The 12500-nt window shown below is 45.0% G+C and overlaps 1 protein-coding gene across 2 annotated transcripts in view; it reads left to right on the forward strand.

Annotated features, from left to right (window-relative positions):
* The window catches only part of FREM1 (FRAS1 related extracellular matrix 1), a 204673-nt gene that overhangs the window by 151068 nt on the left and 41105 nt on the right, over nt 1-12500 (forward strand). For both annotated transcript variants that reach the window (XM_075595856.1, XM_075595864.1), the window contains exons 26-27: nt 186-387; nt 2446-2590. In XM_075595856.1, coding sequence (XP_075451971.1) covers nt 186-387; nt 2446-2590 — 347 coding nt within the window. The remainder of the gene's footprint in view (nt 1-185; nt 388-2445; nt 2591-12500) is intronic.

The raw sequence follows: 12500 nt of genomic DNA on the forward strand, positions 1-12500 counted from the left end.
AGTGTATACTGTATTTCTCTTGACAATTTACTATTTTCAGTCAATAATGAATTGTATGCTGATGATTTAGACTATATCATAAATTGACTCTTAATTTGACAATTACCATTCAAATAGTGTTTATGTTGTGCCTAGAGTTTTTATTTTCCATACTAACGACCTCAAATATTTGATCTTTATCCAAGGTGGATCCTCTGGACAGCATTGCACCCAGAATTGTCCATCTTCACTGCCACACTAAAGTTGAACTTCTCAGAAATGATCAATATGGCATCTACATTACATCAAGGGATTTGAAGGTGTCTGATGCTGATACAGAAGATGACAAAATTGTCTTTAAAATTTTGCGTGGGCCTCAGTACAGCTACTTGGAAAATGTCACAACAGGTACTGTAAATAGGATTTATATTAAGGGTGGGCACTTTCTATTGTTTTGGGTCTAAAAAAAATTGTGTTTTTTTACTGGAACCTGATTGATTTTTCATTTAATATCAGAAAAAAAACCTCAAAATATTATAAAACATTTTTTGTTATGTTTTTACATTTTCTAAACAATATTTTTTTTGCAAAAGTTTAAAGGTGGTTTTTATTTGCGAACCCAAAATGTCACCCACTTTGTTTGCTTACTGATTACTAAAAGCAAAAAACTCTTTTGTCTCGCCAAGCCCAAAGCTTGGGAGAGCGTGCGTGCCCGCGAGCATGATGATTAACTTGTATAGAGAGAGGTAAGAGCGCCAAACGCATAGTTCGGTCAGCACCAGCGGGGACTCAGCCTTAGCCTCAGCTAGGCAGACTTTACTAGCTTTAGAATGAAGCCGCCTGCTCTGTTATTCGCAACAGAGCAACTTTGAAAAGTCTGCCTTGACATCACACTCAAGTCATTGCATGGTCTGGTTCTCTGCCTTGGGCATCTCCTTACATACCCTCCGCTGTTCTATCCTAACATGGAAGTAGGAGGAGCGACCAATCAGAGTGTGGGAATTCCCTCCCACTAGCCAATAGAAACAGGGGCTCGTCTCTTGGCTGACATCAGAGGAGGAGGCGTGCCAAGCCGTCTCGAAAGCCGGGCGAGCGGGAAATTTGAATCAGCCAATGGGAGATGCGCCCACAAGCTGCATCTTCCCCCAGCTAACTCATTCCCACCCACTGGGCAGGCTCCACTAGGTCTGGCAGTCCAAAAGGTGTCCCAAGGGCTGTCCTTTGTACTCCGGACCTGGCAAATCGCCCGTCCTCGCTCACCAAATGGCTTTGTCACCTCTGGACATCCTCCCTCCTTTGAACTGCGATGTCTATGCAGACATCCCGGCACCTACTGTAGGTAGATTCCCGGGCTGACTGTATAGACATTTATACAGAATGTACAAAACATTATAAAACATGTTTTAATACAGTATATGTTCTGGGGAACCTTATACCAGTGAGGGAAATGGGTTTGGGATACTTGGGCCCAAAAAACAGGATTCTGGGGGACACTGTGCAGCCCCGGTGTAATTCACCTCGCGGACCCGCAAATCATGCCTGCACGTCATGGAGAATTACTGGACTACCGGTAACTTTGTCCCCCGAACTCCAGCAAACAAGACAAATGCATTTCAACCCAAATATCCCACCTAAAACTTACACTCCCGAAGTTTTATGTTTCTGGGGCAAGGGGATCAGGTAAATCCTAAAACAGGTCAGGTTTTCCCTATACTTTGCATGGGACTTCCATACACATACCCCGTCTTCATCTACAGACGGGTCCCCGCAAATCATACGCGATTTGCGGGTAAAATACCAGTACTACCAGAAAAACATGTCGGCAACATTTTACACAGATTTTAAGTCTAGTTGCCCCCCCAATATCCATCCTTAAACTCCCGCTCCCAATGTCCCTGTTCTGCAGCTATCTCCTACTAGGGGACCTAACCACACATGGCAGGCCTAGTGTATGAGCCGACAGGGGACAGTAAAACGGGAACAGATGTACAGGGAAACATATTAGCGTGCAATACTAGACCCAAGAGCTGACACTCAGCCCTTGAATACGATTTTAGTGGCAGCCGGCCGGGCTTCACATTAAGTATGAAGGCCGGCTATCCCCAACCGTCACAACCAACTTTTTTTTTTTGTAAGTGGGTCAAAGTAACAATGCACCTACTGTATCATATCTACTTAGCCTTCACTTTATTTAGTTATTTGCAATGTAGCTGTGAATTAATATTGCCCTTGTTTCCATTGTGGCTTGCTCTGCCTCTCTATCTCTCAGGAGAAGTTGTGGACAGGAGTGTGTGAGACCCTTTTCTAATTAATTCCCAGCAATATGTTTTGCTAAAGGAAACCAAGAAATGTCAGGTTTAACTATCTCACCCCCTGGCTTATATGTAAATCTGCAATCTTGGTTCATGTTGTGTTTCTTTTTAAGTATCACAGACTGACCGGAATGCTTTATCTATTGCTCACCAGGCAGCTTTATCCGAGAAAGATTCACTCAACAGGATTTAAACAGCAAATCAATCTTCTACATAATTAATCCATTGCTGGACGTGTATCATGACACAGTGGAATTTGAAGTGTCGGATCAAGCTGGAAACAGCGCTATGCCTCAAATGTAAGTAAACTTCTGATGCTATGTCTTGCATATATTTGCTTAGGGTTTTAAACTCAGTCTTCATGATGTTTTTGTACAAATACGAATAAAACAAAAAATACTTTTTTTTTGTATTTTTCCTAATTGATATTTTTTTTTTTTAGTCCTTTAATGTTGCACTTATATCTTGTATCAATATTAAGAATATTTGAGGCTTGGCTTTGTGTTCTGCTTAAATGTATTAGTGGATGAACAGTATTCGCATTTGTAAGAACAGGTCTGCACAGATCTCCGTGGCCAGAATAATGTTACAGTACCAGGGATCTTTCATAACTCCCAAGTTTAAAAGATACTTAATTGCAAAGTAATTTTCATAGACATTAAAATTATTGATATTTGTGTATTGAGGAAACTATGAATGGCTTTAAAGGACAAATCCATGCAATATCGTGTTTGTTGTTTTTTTTTTTTAATAAATCAGTTCTGTATTATTAGATAACACTTACTACTGTACATTTTTTTTTTACTTCAACTCTTAATGCCATTTTAAATGAGCATTGATATACTTAGCATCCTTTGATGTCTATAGCCGATTTTAGCCCACTTCCCCAGCCGTGCAAGATTTTTGTAACACTTTCCTGTTTGTGATAATTTGTTGCCAATATTCCCAGCAGTTTGAGCTGCAAACTGTAACAATAGATAATGTTACCTTAGTAATATAGGAATACATTGTAGCTGCTGAGTTACACTAACTGAAGGCTTGATTGAAACTGAAAGGCAGCTATTTTGTGAACCCTGGGAAGCAGGATCTTTGTTGATCGATCACAGGAGAACTAATCGATTGACACCTTAGGTAATTAGCTTTCAATAAAGGTAATCAAACACTGCATATACTAAAACAAAAAAAAGATTATTCTTTTTTTTAAGTGCCGCGCGGACTGCCTCTTTAAAGTCCTTTACATTGTGTGCATAACATTTCCTACCAATACACATCAGGATTTGTATATTTGTACTTTTCCTCAAAACCGCAGAATATTTTAGCTGTGACTTTCTAAGAAAATAAATGAAATGGTTCAGGAATTGCGATATATGCCTAAAGATTTTGTCCTGTGAAAAAATGAAATTACCAAGGATTGTTATAATTAAATCTAGATGTCCATCTTTCCATATTTTGAGGGTTATAAAATGTTGATGACAGCAGTAGCAGGTAGTACAGATGTGGCAAATGTTACTGGACCGCCAGCGGGTGCAATAGTGCAGGAGGCACACCCCTTTTTAGCTCGCGTCTACGCCTACTGGCGCATTGTGTGTGTCCCGTTGCAATGAACCTGCGGTAACAATAACGGCTGCTACATCTGTAATACTATTTTACAGGAGCAGTTCCTCCTACTGTATGATCCAAATAAACCATTGCATTGACATGTTTAAGGATTAAAAAGTAGAAATCCCCATTGATCACAGGTTGCATTTTTTATATATACTTTCAAACATCTCCTCTTGCCTTTTCAGGGGATGTTTTTTTTATTTCTTTAATCAGATGCTTCCATCAGGAAATGTGAGCATGAAATATTAAGATCCAGATCCACCAAGATCCATTAAACAACTTAATGTGATGTTAACCTAACTTTGTGTAGCCTGGTCCCCCTGACTTCCCTATCCTCCGGTTCCCCTCCTCTTACCTCTGTGGTCGGGGGGAAGTGTGCGGGGGCAGCTGGTGAGGTGGGCCGGTCGCCTGGAGGTCGCAGTGTGGCTGGTTCGCCGGGCGGCCGCCATATTTGATGCTCACGCATGCGCAGTGAGTCGCGCATGCGCAGTTAGCTGATAAGTTGCGGCAGCCATTACAGACTTGCACATCTGCAGAGGCAAAGTAGGGAGCGGCGGCCATTACACAGAGGCTCTGCATGGGGAACTACAAGCCCAATAATGCATAGGGGCGAAGAAACACGTGACGCCAGGGAGCCAATAGCGCGGCCATATTCCCTTGCACTGAATGAGATACATTTCGCGCGCTGAGAGGAGCACGCCAGTCAGAAGAGGGACAGCAAAGGGTCAGGTAGTGTCCAGGGAGTGGTACTCCTCTGGGCTAGGCCAGACTTTGTCCCCCAGGCCCCAGTTAGGCCCCGACACACTAGTAGAGCAGTGATTGCTTTAGGGACAGGCCCTAAGGTAGGGACTCTGCCCCTTTATCTATTTGGTAGACAGGGACACAGTGCTACGCAGCGCAGCCCTGCAAGGTGGTTTCTGGGATCAGAGCACCACAAAGGACACAGAAACTATCCTGACGGTGATAATATCCACGCCGGAATTCACCCCACGCGGTGGCGGATGACAACGTCGGACCGGAAGGTTTCCTTGTGTATTCTGCGATACCCAGGTGCAGGAGCCCCGGGCAGGTATCGTTCTACAAGTGCACCAACACTGTACAACACACCGCTGATCATTCCTAAAGGGTGGGGGTATCACTTGGGGACACTTACGTGGTAGAGTGGCCAAGGGCCTCGGACAGTATAATGGACACGGTGTGGGGACACGGTGGGGGGTTGCGCCCTGCGAGGTGCATTGGCTAGTTGTACCTCTAGGGGGAAAGGGGCATTTCATGTTGGTAACCCTGTTACAGTAAAGGCCTGCTGCATATCTATATTAGTAAAGGTTATTGTGATATGCTGTGTAGTATTATTATTTGTTCCTGCACGAGGTTACCCCCAACAATAGGGATCCTGTACAGGTGGAGGTGCTGTCATCTAGTAGTGCAGGTGTATCCCAGGCTCCCAGTGGCAGAGGCTCAGATCTCTGTGAGCCAACAGGTAATATCAGCACCCGTAGACTCTTCCCATAAAGGGGTACATTTGCATCACAGGAAGCCTCACCTCATCTCTTCAAATGACAATAATGTCGAAAATAAAATAATGTCTTCTCCCGTAAAGAGCATGGCATTTAACTACAACAGACGTTAGTGATAGTGGCATTCAAATGATATGCAAATGAGGCATTAACTGTGCATGACTAGCAATGCATATCCACAAAAGTGCGTTTAGGTTAATATTACTGTATGTTACTTAGGTCATACCTAAACTTGACGTTACACACATCCTGACCATGAAATAGGGCAGATACAGGGTCAGAATGAGTGAAACAGCACAGATAGGCATGAATCACCTAACATAACTTTATTTCCAGGGTTATTCCCCTCTCCTCCTTGGACTTTCCCAACTTCAGTTAAACACGTATTTCAGGGTCTGGATCGGAGTAGTGCCAAGACATACATAACTTTAAGTTTTTGGAAGAGAATGCAACGTTATGCAATGGTAACGTGACATTAAGCCTACGCTAATGAGATGTACATCCAGTCCTCGTTTTACAACGCTTCGCTTTACAACGAATGGCTTATCCAACGCTATGCAATGCATACCTATATTCATTTTTACAACGCCAAAATGGCTTATCCAACGCTCTTACGACGCTTTGCAACGTTGTGTATGTGTGTATATATATACACATTCACATGAACAACATTGCAAAGCGTCGTAAGAGCGTATATATATATATATAATATTATACTATATAATATTATATTATATTATTTATTATGTTATATCTTATACTATATTAGTGAAAGCACTGTATGTTTGCCTGCCTGCCTGCCTGCCTGCCTGCCTGCCTGCCTGGATGTCCGGTGTCCCTAGGGGAAATCTCATTGGTCCCTTGGGCCGCCCCCGCACACCTCTCATTGGCCTGAGGCGGAGTGACGGGCCAAAGGGGACACACACACACACACACACCTCTCTGTCCTCTCCCCCCCCCATCACACACACCTCCCTCTCCACTCACCTCCCTCCACCTCCCGCTCCACTCACCTCCCTCCAGCTCAACTCCCTCCACCTCCCGCTCCATTCACCTCCCTCTCCATTCACCTCCCTCTCCATTCACCTCCCTCCCGCTCAACTCCCTCCCCGGCACAGGGACAGGCAGTGGGCAGGGCAGCCTGCCGCTGCCTCCACTCACCTCCCGCTCCCTCCACCCACCTCCCGCTCCCTCCACTCACCTCCCCTCACCTCCCGCTCACCTCCCTGGCGCGGGGACAGGCATTGGCCAGGGCAGCCTACCGCTGCCACGCGGCACCTAACCTCCCTCCCGCTCAACTCCCTCCCCGGTGCGGGGACAGGCAGTGGGCAGGGCAGCCTGCCGCTGCCTCCACTCACCTCCCGCTGCCTCCACTCACCTCCCGCTCCCTCCACCCACCTCCCGCTCCCTCCACCCACCTCCCGCTCCCTCCACCCACCTCCCGCTCCCTCCACTCACCTCCCGCTCACCTCCCTGGCGCGGGGACAGGCATTGGCCAGGGCAGCCTACTGCTGCCACGCGGCACCTAAGATGGCGGCGGAAGGAAGGACCCCTTCCTCCCTCGCGGACTAACTAACATGGCGGCGGCCAGAAGGAGAGGTGAGTGTGTGTGAGTGTGTGTGAGTGTGTGTGAGTGAGTGAGTGTGTGTCTGTGTCTGTGTCTATGTGTGTGTGTCACAGCGTGACAGTGTGTGTGTGGGACACTGTGTGTGTGTCTGTGTGCGTGTGTGTGTGTGTCTGTTACACTGTGTCTCAGACACTGTAGAGTGGGGACCGGAGCTACACATGGGGGGTGGGGGGGGGGTCAGGAGCGGAGAAAGATACAGGGGGAGTGGAGAGGAGGGACCCGTCAATTTAAACCAAACCAACCCCCCTCCTGTCCACTGCCCCCCCCTCCTGTCCACTGCCCCCCCCCTCCTGTCCACTGTCACCCCCCTCCTGTCCACTCTCCCCCCCCTCCTGTCCACTCTCCCCCCCTCCTGTCCACTCTCCCCCCCCTCCTGTCCACTCTCCCCCCCTCCTGGCCACTGTCACCCCCCCTCCTGTCCACTGTCACCCCCCCTCCTGTCCACTCTCCCCCCCCTGTCCACTCTCCCCCCCCCTCCTGTCCACTGTCACCCCCCCCTCCTGTCCACTCCCCCCCCCGTCCACTCTCCCCCCCCGTCCACTCTCCCCCCCCTCCTGTCCACTCTCCCCCCCCTCCTGTCCACTCTCCCCCCTGTCCACTCTCCCCCCCTCCTGTCCACTCTCCCTCCCTCCCATCCCCTCCAAATAGTCACCTATTGTTCCACCATTTATAAATAATACTACCTATTACGCATTTACATCCCGGGCAACGCCGGGTCTCTCAGCTAGTTATATATATAATACAGTATATACACTATATAATTTATGTGTGTGCTGCATATCTTATTGCCTGCATAAAATATTTGGTGTATTTTAGTGTTAAAAATGCCTTCAGGAATGGAACCTTTCATTTAAACAGTGTTCCTATTGGAAAACATGTTTCGCTTTACAACGTTTCGCTTTACAACGCCATTTTGAGTAACGCATTGTGTCGGATAACCAAGAACTGCCTGTAGTTCGGACGTTGTTTTTACATATAATTAGCTTTAGAGGTACATGTTAACCTCAGGGAAACTAGCGTCTGTGCCTGATTTAGGCAACGTGTCATTATAAGTCCTGATTTAACTGATCTTTGTGGATCTAGTCCCATGTGTCCAACAGGTTAAAATCGAGCTCTTGCCAGAGAGCTTACAGATTCAGAACAAAAATATTTTCCACACCAGAATTTTTTAGTTTAAGAGCTGGTGTCAAGATACCAGCATTTTATTAGTTAAATTCATTTAGACTTCTGGGGCGGTTGCTGTTGTGTGCTGTGCTCTGTTATGCTAACAGAAGCTTCCGCAGGTACAATAAAGGCGTCTTTTCTCTCCTATCTATCTTTCTTGGCCCTCTGACAAACACAGGCTTGGCCAAGGTTAGTGGAAACACTTGAGTAAGAAGCACTTCCCCAATGAGAGAAATGTGAATAGTAAGTGCGCAACAACAAACAATAATTGCGTGATATAGTGTAAGTGATAAAATAGGGTAAATAATGTGACCTTGTAAAATTGGAAGGAGCGTCTGCAGCTGCGACACAGGGGATAGCTCAAATAACCCCTAATGAAGACAGAAAAAAGAAAAAACACAGCGCACAACGCTCATAGTGCATTAAAAATTATAATGTGATACAAATAAAGGTGAGTATTAAGCGTACATTTATATAAGAAAAACAGGCATTGGAGGGTTAATGTTACCCATACACCACTCGGGACGACAGTGAGGAAGTCTTCAGTGTGCAAACACACCACTCCTGCCGTCACGGTGAGCCCTGCTGAACTGCTGTCCACAACAGGAGCTGGTTACCAGTCAAGACCCAGTCTGGGTGCAAGTGACCGTGACGGCAGGAGTGGTGTGTTTGCACACTGAAGACTTCCTCACTGTTGTCCCGAGTGGTGTATGGGTAACATTAACCCTCCAATGCCTGTTTTTCTTATATAAATGTACGCTTAATACTCACCTTTATTTGTATCACATTATAATTTTTAATGCACTATGAGCGTTGTGCGCTGTGTTTTTTCTTTTTTCTGTCCCCAATGAGAGGCCTCAATAAAAAGAACTCTCTCTACAGTATGTTTTAAAGAAACTAAAAGAGCCAAATGTTTACTTTAAGCATGATTATATTTCTTAATCTCTACAGCGCCCTTCTGATGTATCTTGTATTCCATTTCTTAAGCAAGACCATTTATATATTATGCACTTTTACCGATTTGTATTATTCTTCCCTGCATTGTCTTGTATGTTACCTTTGTGAAGCACTGCATACAGGATTGGCGCACTGTAGATTAAAATAGAATAATATATAATACAATACATGTTTAAGTTGTTTACAAAATATATATATTTTGTTTCATAAAGGATGATGGATTGCACTGTTAAGATTTAAAATGGCGTAGACTTCAAGTTGATTGCCAATAGTACAAGGAAGATAAGAAATATATATATATATTTATATATATATATATATATATATATAGTATAAATAAGTATTAAAAGTATTTATCTAGTGTAGCCCTTGTTCCCCCACAACTAAAGGGGTTACCGGTACTGCTGTTACCTGTAGGCTCACAGAAGGCCTGAGCCTCCGCCACTGGGAGCCTGGGGTGATTGTGTGTTCGCCTCGGTGCAGCGCCTCCACCTGAAAGGGATCCTATATATATATATATATCAACCTTTAATGTACACACTAATATCGTTACCCTGTAACACACAGTATAATAGGACCCAACCTGATACCACCAGTGAGTGTCCCCAAAGTACATTGGATGCCAGGCACGCATACCCTGATGTCCTTTTCCCAATGTCAAGGCCCACTCAAACGTAGGAGATAGCACTATAACAATGTAGTGTTGGTGCACTTAGTTGGGTACCTGCCCGGGGCATCCAGCACCCGGGTAATGCAGATTAATGCAGATTAACAAGAGGATCCGTCTGATCCAGCATTGTCGTCGTCCGCGATGGCGTCCTGCTCCGTTTTGGGTGAATTCCAGCGTGGATAATATCACCAGAATCTGTTGCAACAGAGATGGTCTGGTCCCAGACCACAGGCCGCAATCACCGGGCGGCGTCTTCACTGTGTCCCTGACACTAGACAGTAAAATGGCAAAGCGTCCCTATCTTAGGGGCCTTCCCTGAAGTAGCCACAAGCTACACATGCGCTGGGCCTATCAGAGGCCTAAGGGGACAAACTAGGCTTAGTCTCAGAGCAACACGCTCTTGAGACCCTACTGTTCTGTCTGGCTCCCTTCTCCGACTGACTAGCGCAAAATGTATCTATTCTAAGGCAGGGAGAATGCTGCAGCCCTATTGGCTGGTTCGCGCTATGTCACTGGGGCTGTAGGAGGCTGTAGTTCCCCTGGGTACTGTTGCCTATTGGCCGCCGCTATCCTTGGCTACTGAGCATGCGTGAACTTCACTGCGCATGTGCGACTTGGTCAAGAAGGCGGCACCCTGCACTTGGAGCCTCCATGGGGCTCTGGCGATCCTGTCGCCCCTCCGATCACACGCAGCTCTCCCACACCTTGCCGGACACGCGCACACACCGCCCCCGGCACCCGCGCACCCCTGCAACATCTCCCTGCTCACCGCTAATTCCCACTGGGGCGCCCGATAGCAGCCCGGAGGTAAGAGAGGGACCTGGCTACACTAGTCAACCTCATTTACTATATTAGTATCTTAATAAGCCACTGAGCACTTAATAATAACGTTCATCATAATGTTATTATGTTCTTATAATCCCATAATATGGGATGTTGTTTAGTAACATGTTGTAAATGTAAATAAAATGTTTTTCCACGGCTTTGTTATGAAGCAGAGAAAGATAAAGTCATTGGTAGATTATGATGGAATGGGTAAGGCTGCGGCCATAGTGCACACGACATCATGCGCGGCACGAACAAAAACATAATGTGAAGCAGTCCGGCCATACTGCACGCATTGCGGCGTGCACAGACGGATTTGGTGGAGACAAATCCATTAGATTTTTCGCGCGACGGCCGCGTCACATGAGCCTTTGAGTCAATGAGGGCAAAACAGCCTGGTGGTCACGCCACGCCTCTCCATCACGTGCGTCAATGGAGGACACAGAACGCTCAGGCAACAAGCGCACACGCCTCATTGAGCTCTGTCGCACGCGCGCGCACTATGTCCGCAGCCTTATAATGTACTGATAGGCTTGTTTAGGCTGGAGGATGTGTTAGCATAGCTGGGATTTTGTGATGGTAGTGGAAAATCTGGATGGTGAGTTATGTTTTGAAAGTGGCAGGATTTTGAATATATAATGGTTTGAATTTCCACATGGTGAGCACCCACACAAATGAAAGAAACTACCCTTTAAAAATCATATTACTGATTCTGGCTGGTACACTCAACATATTTTACCATCTCTTGTTTCTATGATACTGCCATTATATTTTTTGGGGGAAAGAAAGAGACCAAGCGTAACTAAGGTCATTATAATCGTCTATTAAACGAGTAGTCCCACACAATACTCACATTGAAGAAAATAACCAGCACACGGGTCACGTAGGAAATAACTGGGCTTCCTGGAAGTGCTCTACGATACATGGTGACGTCTCAGCATGATGATTTATTGAGCGTCAACCCAATGCCTATTGCAATTAGTCACTTTTCAAAGGATTTTGCCAGTATAGTTTGTGATGCATAATTATGGAGCATGAGACTATATAACACCTTATAGCATTTATTTTTTGTTAATAATTTTCACTACATGTATTTAGTTCTTAGCACATACCAGCAAGTTTGTTGCCTTGGTCATGCAACCATGCAATATATGAAAAACAAGGTTTTCTCAGTCGAGGAAGTTGTCAGCTTTGAAGATTAGAGCTTGCCCTCGTGAGGCTGTCCTAAATTTCACCAGAAGATGTCCCTATTGCCTTTCCAAAACAACCAACATTCCTTTAATACACAAAAACACAAGAAGACAGCACTATCCCACTTTTATTATTCAAAGGAGAAGAGAACCACAGTCAAGTGCACTTTTGTTTTAAACTTAACATTTAAAGCCATCAGTTTCTATTCAGGAAAGATGTTCCTGTAGCCGTGTGAAATTATTTTGCTGGATGTTATACTGATTCTGAGCTGTGCTTTACTCTTTGACAGCCCCATGCCCTTACAGAATTAAAACAATGCCCCTTGCGACGGTTAAAAAAAAAAATGAAATTACACTTAACTGTTCCATTTTTGTTTCACCTCCAAACTTCAGTGTGAGATTTGCCACCAGTTTTCAATTTCAGAACAATTATTGTAAATTATTTTTACGGGACTTCTGTACATTTCCTAAGAAGAATTTCTGTTCAAATGTCTGTGACAAATATATATATATATATATATATATATATATATATATATATATATATATATATATATTTGTACCTTTCTACTGGTACCTTTCCACAAGCTCATAGTTGCATGCTCATTAAATAACAATTAGGTAGTGTCCTCATTGTGATATCTAATAGGCAGAGCT

Source organism: Ascaphus truei, chromosome 1 (genome assembly GCF_040206685.1).
Source record: "Ascaphus truei isolate aAscTru1 chromosome 1, aAscTru1.hap1, whole genome shotgun sequence".
NCBI lineage: Eukaryota > Metazoa > Chordata > Amphibia > Anura > Ascaphidae > Ascaphus > Ascaphus truei.